This window comes from Lasioglossum baleicum, chromosome 16, assembly GCF_051020765.1.
Source record: "Lasioglossum baleicum chromosome 16, iyLasBale1, whole genome shotgun sequence".
NCBI classification, from domain to species: domain Eukaryota; kingdom Metazoa; phylum Arthropoda; class Insecta; order Hymenoptera; family Halictidae; genus Lasioglossum; species Lasioglossum baleicum.
Window position 1 is genome coordinate 1317019 of NC_134944.1, and position 8958 is coordinate 1325976.

The 8958-nt window shown below is 35.3% G+C and overlaps 1 protein-coding gene across 1 annotated transcript in view; it reads right to left on the minus strand.

The window, feature by feature from the left end:
- Positions 1 to 8945, minus strand: part of LOC143217169 (uncharacterized) — a 53619-nt gene extending 44674 nt beyond the window's left edge. The window contains exon 1 of the mRNA XM_076441044.1: positions 8497 to 8945. Coding sequence (XP_076297159.1) covers positions 8497 to 8616 — 120 coding nt within the window. The 5' untranslated portion in view covers positions 8617 to 8945. The remainder of the gene's footprint in view (positions 1 to 8496) is intronic.
- Between the last annotated feature and the right edge of the window lie 13 nt (positions 8946 to 8958).

An 8958-nucleotide genomic window follows, 5' to 3' on the forward strand; every position in this document is an offset into this window, starting at 1 on the left:
ACATTTTGATCCACTTTCTTTCGATTTTGCAGTGGCAAAATGATTTCTTTTGATTCATTTAATGAAGTTGCAATCGAAAATGTGACTGAACATCATCTATTCAACTTCAAACTCTCGCAAATTGTTTACAACGTCATGATAATTGATAATTACACTGCTGATCTCGATGCATTTATAGTAAAATTGAGTAGATTAAATTGAAAATAGTTAGAACACTTTAAAAATTGAACAAAATTGTTGGAAAACTTTCCAAATTGAATAAAATTGTTAGAATCTTTTCCAAATTGAATTGAATTGTTGGAAAATCTTTCAAATTGAATAAAATTGTTGGAGAATTGTTTAAAATTGAATAAAATTGTTAGAAAATTTTTCAAACTGAATAAAATTCTTGGAAATTCTCCAAATTGAGTAAAATTTGTTGGAAAATTGTTCAAATTAGGTAAAATCTCGAGAATTTTTCAAATTGAAGATGTCAATACATATTTGTATGATTTCTTCTCTATTCAAATCATTGAGGGGGGGAAGATACAACATTTTACAATTTAGTTTCTATTCCTTGCAATCAATGCAGTCAATTGTCTCTATAAATATGTATAGGAAATTGTGTAGATGAAATTGAAAACCGTTGGAAAATTTTCAGAATTGCAGATGTAATATATGATTTATTAAATGTGAAGAAATAACATTGAATTTAGTTTCCATTTCTTGCAATCGATGCAGATTTTGCATAAAGATCCGCAGTCTATTGATAATCTTATCGTAAGATGCATCTGGCCCGTAATAATCGAGCAACTAAAGATATGAGGTAACGGTAAATGACGCGTTTGTTAATAAATCATTTTAGACCGTGATGTCACGCGCAGCCTTCGCGCAATGAAACCAATATCGCGCCACATTTTAGTGGACATAATTGTCAATCTCTCCTATGTATCCTGAACTACGCCTTGTGTCAACTGTCAACGAATGTAGTAGACATTTATAAATATTCTTCGTAGAAATATTTCTGACAAAACCTCACCCAAATGGATTGAACATTCGAATATCTCCTTAATTATTGACCGTATCGAAAAATATGTCAGACAAAACTTGTACATCTGTACAGGCTGCGTCTTTTATGTGGTATTCCTTTTTCTCGTAGAGCAAACGGTTTCCGAAAAAATTGAGAAAAATGTCATACGATTTTATCAGGATTAAATTAATTATTTCAATGTTTAATCGAGCTTCGAGCTCAAACTTTGCACAGTTTTTTCCAGCGTCAACCGATATCGATAAAATTTTCAGCATGTGTATAACTAACATTGATCCACAAAACAAATAAAAAAGTTTTAAAAAATACATTTTTTATTTTTGCGTGTAACCTTGTAAATTATAACATTTTGGAGATATTTTTCGCATACCATTTCGTAAACCAATGCTTCTAATTGATTATAGAAAATCAGGTCGTTTGGTACAATTATAAAAAAGTTATTAAAAGGTGTACGAATACTTTGTTTGCACCCACTGTATATACATATTACTAAAATAAATAAATATATAAATCGTGGTGCAGTTTTTACAACTGCAGCATTGTCAATCGAGTTGCGTCACCTTTATCTTACGAATCAACGATATCAACACGTAACATCTTGCCCCGTTGAAGTCACCTAGTAAACAGCTTAGTTGGCGATTTCGACGCCCGGACAGAAGAGAGGTGCGCACTGGGGTGGCTCTTCGAGTTTCTTCCACAACATCCACCGATTTTATCAGCAATTAAGGGAGTAGACTCCTTTTTCCAGGAATGCAAATGGGATTTTTCAGTAATCAAAAACACTGGACAATCTAATAGCCCTCAAAAGTCCTATTTTTTCGTTTACGAGGCGTAATTTGCATTGTTCGGAAGCATACAACTGCGCATGTAGGTATTTTCATAGTTACATGCTGCCGAACAATGCAAATTACGCCTCGTAAACGAAAAAATAGGACTTTTGAGGGCTATTAGTTTATCTAGCGTTTTTGACTAGTGAAAAAAAACCCCATTTTTGTATTATCGAGAAATGAGAACACGTATCCCGCACCCTTGCAATCCTGAAAACGAGTCTACCGCCTTAATTAACACATTACCGACCTGTGATTTCGAAAAATCTATGGTACATGACTAAACATTTTTTAATGGAATACCTTCAATAGCAACAGCGATTTTTATGGTGAACTAATATGTCACTCTCTATAACGTCATCTAATAGTTATATTTAAGATTGCAATGTAAAAGAAAATTTCTATGCTTTCTTTTGGCACAGCACAATTATTGAAAATCCTATTAATATAGGCTTCCGGTACGTAAAGTGTTAATTGTTTTAACGTTTCCCGATCGAGCTCTCGATCGTAGAAGAAATTTTCACAAAAATCTTCGGACATTAGTGAATAGGAGCCACCCTAGCGCGCACCCTTCGCGGAAACATGAAAGAAGAACTGTTTCGGGAATGGTTCTCGCATAGTAGCTGGAATAGGGACGACATAAATACTGGGTCAAAAGGTTTAGGCACCTTTTTTGCTCCGTCTCGGCCGCTGACAGTGGTCTACTATGCTATACTATCCATACATAGTACAGCAGTCATTCAGAATCGTGAGAAATCGTTTCGAAGAAATGTTTTTCACCAGCACCACAATATAACAGTATAAATCTGTCCACCTCGCAATTGTGTACACGTAGACGGAAATGTTAGATGCTTTCCCGAGAAATGTACAAAGTACAAAGGAAACACACATACACACGCGCACGTATACATAAAATGGCGATAGGTAAGAGGCGGTGGACCTTTTCGGATTTTGTTACGCTTTTATACGGGTCTAGGGGTCCAAGGAGAACACATTTTTCTGCTTGTCAATGTACGTACACAGCGAATTACGGAAATATTCACGCAATAATGTTTTGAGAAGTTAAAGCAATTATGACTGGGTTTGCCTAGTAGTTTAGCTTACTGTAACTACGTTAACATTAAAACTACCGAGCACTGAAAGCAATTAATATGTTTTGGCTGAGAAAAAAGACAAGGCTCTATATGTACATTTAGATTTCGTGCAATTTTAAGTGCAATATGTGCTTGGATAAAGAAATTTATCGAATCATTTTCCGTGTAAGCAACGTCATAATTTCGATAATTATGAAATTGGAAATGTAAGACCGGTCATTTGACCGGCAGTGGTATGTTTAGTGTTAATTTTATTGAATATAACCCAGATTTAAAGTTGTTTCGGTCGATGGCACACGCCACTTGCTGAGGAACTTGATCAATGATGGAAGGAACTTATGAAGATGTCGAAAAATATATCTCTGACTGGATAACCTCCAAACATGACTCAATCTTTCGCCGCGGAATTCGCTCGCTGCCCGAAAGATGGGAAAATGTCATCGCTAACGATGGACAATATTTTGATCAATGTACTTTTTCATTTTGTTTCTTATATTAAGCTCTACTTTTTGTAAAAAACGGACGGAACTTTCCGATTGACTGTTTACTACAAGCCGTGAAAAAAATGACCCATTCCCGCTTATCGTAAACCTATCAAAAGCACATTGTAAACTTGTCCCGTACGAATTTGGAACGAAGTTTTACACTTCGACGATGCGTGTACCATGGAAAATTCATTTAAATGAGAAGTGCCAATAAATTATCGACGGGGAATTTTCAGGGAAAAAGTTTAGCCGAGCGTACTCGATGATGAATCGTACGGAACAATAAACAATCGGTTTCGACGAGTAGAATTGATCTGGAACAGGAAATATCCGGGTGAAACCCACGTAAATGTAAATTATAAATGCATAATTCACATGATCCTCCCTCGATACATATTTACATTCACGTTTGCCGTGTTTCCAAAATGTATTCGTAGCCGCCACCTATCAGATCGTTAAGTATGAAACTTGACAAATAAAACAGAAATTTCAAACACATTTGTCACGTTTCATATTGAACGACCTGCGATAGATTTCCTGATTTACAATTTTACGCTCTCACCTGAATTTCACATCGCTAAATACGTAAGCCTGCTCCACCCACGTGGCTGCAGGGGAAGTCGGGTAAAAATAGGGAAGAAGTGTTCTGTCCTACGATCTCGTGGACGCGGCTAGCATGATACATAGTATGTACTTTCACCGTCTACCAGCCTGGAAATACCATTCGCTGCAACGCGTCTCTCGAACTACTTTTGCTCTTTTCTTTTTAGAAAAAGTCGCGGGCGCAGTAGACATTAAAAGCCGTCAGCTATTTCACTTTTCTTCTTAGTTAGTCGAATTCATAGCAACTATATTTTTTGTATATTTTCAAATAAACTATATTCGAACTATAATTATTTTAACTAATTTTAAATTTTAATGCAACTATATTTTTTACTTGTACCCTTACATTTTGAAGAGATGATTTTTATGTAACATTTTTATATAATCGTCTACAGCGATGTAAAAATATATTTTGAAGGGATGATTTTTATAATTTTTATATAATCGTCTATAGAAGCCGCCAACTATTCCACTTTTCTTCATAGTTAGTCGAATTCACAGTAACTATATTTTCTATATTTTTATATAAACTATATTTAAACTATAAGATTATGTCAACTAATTTTAAATTTTAATTTTATATTTTAATGTAACTACAATATATGTTCTTTTTATATTTTTACATTTTGAAGAGATGATTTTTCTATTTTTATGTAAGCGTCTATAGCGATGTAAAAATATATTTTGAAGGGATGATTTTTATAATTTTTATATAATCGTCTATAGAAGCCGCCAACTATTCCACTTTCCTTCATAGTTAGTCGAATTCATAGCAACTATATTTTGTATATTTTTATATAAACTTTATTTTAACTACAATTATGTCAACTAATTTTATATTTTAATGTAACTACAATATATGTCCTTTCTATATTTTTACATTTTGAAGAGATGATTTTTCTATTTTTATGTAATCGTCTATGGCGATGTAAAAATATGATTTGAAGGGGTGATGTTTATATTTTTAAATAATCGCATATATAGGCCGCCAATTATTACACTTTTCTTCTTAGTTAGTCGAATTCACAGTAACTATATTTTCTATATGTTTATATCAACTATAATCTCCTTTATTTTTAATGTTACGAAAAATATTTATGGCATAATTTAAATGGTATCGAAGGAGGAATATCATAGCCTAACAATTTCGTTTGTCCTGTTATTTTTTCATAGTTTTTTCAAGGTCATCGTTATTTTTTTATCGAGAAATCTGTTTTTTTCTATTCTATCTTATAGCGGCTGAAAAAATACATTTAAATATGCTAAAGTAATTAACAAGATGGAATAAAAAAAAAATAAGTTTTCCTGATAAAAAATAACGATGACCTTGAAGAAGTTACGAAAACATAACCGAACAAAAAAGAATTATTCTTCTACGACATTCTTCCTTCGACACCATTTAAATTATGCCAGAAATATTTTTGTTATGCCATTAAAAATAAAGGAGATATTTAGGGGTGGCCTCCTTCACCTGTATAATTATATTTTTATTGTATAATCGTCTATGGCGATGTAAAAATATGTTTAATAAGGGATGACGTTATCTGTCTGTGTCGTGTTATTTTTCCGATCCGTCCTTACTGTCAAATTGAAATCGCTATACCTAATGATTATGGCCTTCGCGACGCGAAAACCTTTTAGTGCTACTAGCCGAGAACTCGTTAATAACGTCACTGGTAGTAAAACGCGTTACATACATGAATGACATCATATTCTAGAACGGTTGTATGCAAATACGTCATTGACCGTAATTAACCTCTTCATGTTTATGGTTCTCATTGACTAACTTTTTCTATTGCACATTGTTCAATTACTAGACCGCAACACTCGAAACATTTATGAGATCACGGCGCATGATATTTGCAGTCCGCTAATTTGTAAATTTGAGAAAACCGTTACGTTAGGCGTAATGGAACGTGACGGCATGTTAATGTTAATGTTAATGAATACGCATCATCGGAGCGTCATCGTTACTTCACCTATTGTTTATTGGCAAGAAATAACGGGTGGTCTGTGACGTCAGAAACTGATCTCAGTCAGTCAGTGACGTATTATGCTGGCTCTTATTTATTCTTGTCAAGATTCTTTTTAATTATTTTGAACAACTCTGGGGAGTGCTATCAAAGCAATTCAAAGTTTGATAATAAGAGCTACTCTAATGTACAAACATAGGCTGTTGTTAGAATAAATGCTGAAGGAGGTCCGTATCTTCGATTTCTCAGAGACAAATATTGAATTTCTTCGGCAAACAATGGATTGCACACCGGCACATGTTGTTTGCAGAGTGTTGGAAAGTAGTATAGCATTTAACACAACAAATAGCTTTCGCTTTGAACCGACAAATTAAATTTTCAACGACGTTCTAAACGAACAAAGTCGGTTTAATGTTTTCAGATCAATGTGAATAGATAGCGTTGAGTTATGATTTTATGCATTTATGACAGAAAAATGTCCCTGTCTAATAATTTATATGTAGATTCATGTTGTTGAAAACGCGTCATGTTCGATTAACACTAAACCTACCGACCCTTACAAATTAACTCTGGTTCTCTTATAAAAATGACAAGATTGATTTTATTTAGACTTTGTGCGGCCCCAATTGTAATATGTGCACTACTAACTACATCTATACAATCATTTCTTATGAAATCAGGTATATTATTTTTCTAATTGTGTAAAATAAAAAACCTGGAACCGGTCATTTTGACCGGTGTTGGTAGATTCAGTGTTAAAATAAGATTCAGTGTTGTTCAAAACGCGTAATGTTCGATAAAAATGAGATTCAATGAATAATGAGGCTCATTTCGGGAACGATAAATTTCCGAGCGTGTCGAAAATTCAGCGTTACAAGCTGTAAACGTTTGGATCTTGGATTTCCGGTGCGCGATACGATCGAAACATTGAACGTAGATCAACGGTGAACGCATAGTCGGCGCGGTATGGCGTTCCCACGCGCGTCGTGTGGGCACGAGCCACGAATTGCCCTGTTCGCATTACGTTTCCGAAAGCGTTGGAACGATGAGCGTTGCTCCAGATGTCTCGCGACATTATCTGCTCTTTTGGTAAATTGTCTTCACCTACGTTCATAAAATGTACCCACACCCGACGCGACCGTCCAATCATCGATTTCTGGGGGTTCGCAAGAGCACGTCATTGTTCAGAATGACAGTCTGACAACAACGCCACAGTGGTCCAGAATCGCCAAAACGTGGGCAAAAGTCAATTTTTCAACTTTCTCAAAAATGAATAACATTTCTGCCAATAGGTTCTTACATGTACAAACTAAGTTTTAGCATAAAAATAAAAACTAGGATAATTTTAAATTCATATTGTATAATACCTCACACACAATACTTAAATGTTTAACAATTGTTTCATGTTTAAATTGAGGAAAATTTCAAATGTAAATTGAGGGCAAGTTCAAGTTTAAATCGAGGGAAGTTTCAAGTTTAAATTAATAAATATTTCAAGTTTAAATTAGCCGGAAATATCAAGTTGAAAATAATTTCTAAAAATTAAGATAAAATAGATTAGATACTGCTATATTTAGTATACATATATATAATCTAAATTGAGGGTAATTTCAAGTTTAAATCAAGGGAAACTTCAAGGTTAAATTCCGGGGAATTTCAAGGTTAAAATAATTTTCTAGTTAACTCTTATAGAAAATTAATTTGAGGTTTAAATTGAATTTAAATTTCAAGAATATAATTGACTGAAATTTCAACTTTAAATTTCGGAATGTAAATTTCGAAATGTAACTCTAATTTATTGAAAAATTAATACTCCGGCGATTTCGTGTCGCCGAATATTAAATCGACCGATGTAGTGTTTTAAAATTTTCAAATCAAATTCATATTCAGCCACCCAGAAAACACGAGAATACTAGAATCCAAGGTAATTTCACAATTTTTCGAGTTACACATCTGCAATGTCAAGGGGTTAAGCGTGTCTCCGCCATCGCTGAGGCACACACGTGTCAGCATTGCGTAACAGATCCTTCAAACTAGTATATCAACGAAGCAACTAGAAAAATTCGAATTTAATTCAGTCGACACGCGGAAATAAAACACACTTATCCATTTCTCGATAGATGACGATTTTCCTGACAGCGTTGTACGATAAAAATCGAAAAATAACAGTTGTAGAACCGAAATAATATCGGTTCTCCAAAACAGTTATAACATCTCGGTTCTTCATGACAGTTTCGATTGTACAACAGTTCGAGACAGTTATTATCGGAACCGTTTCATTCCTAGAACTGTCATTTCGCGTGGTGAATGTAGATTAATAGACTGCGGGTATCTCGACGCAAAATAAAAAACTCTGCATCGATTGCAAGAAATAGAAACTGAAATTATATCTCGAATATCGAAAATTTTCCAAAACAAATGCATAAAGATCCGCAGTCTACAGAGATGAGCAAGCTCACAGTGCCGAATAAACAAAGAATCACTCACCTGAGCGTCAGCTGGCGTAGTCCACGTGACAATGAGTAGCGCAAGGACGCAGGTGATTTTCAGACCACTGTATACCGGAAGCGTCCTACAGAGTGCAGTATCTGCGGCCCTAGGCCGCATGATGCCAAAAGTTCCAGGAGCAGGTCGTCCAGCTTCTTTCTTCCAGATAGAAGTCCTTTTTACCTGTGGAGTCCTAGCTCCTTTGAACCGGTAACACTAGTGTAGATGGATTGGAAACGGCTGTGCGGCTCTTGGACAGGCTTGTGGCGGACGGAGGAGCGCTAGCCGAAGGGCCAGAGACAGCCGCGTACGAGCCAAAGTTGGTGGAGGCGCTTCTCCTCTCCCGTATCCTTGTGGATTCTCTCTCTCTCCCCTCTCGCAGTTCCGTGCGCGGTTGTTCTCTACAGCGCGATCGACATCGTGAAACAGTCCTCTTGCGACGCGCGACCGAGAGCTCGCCTC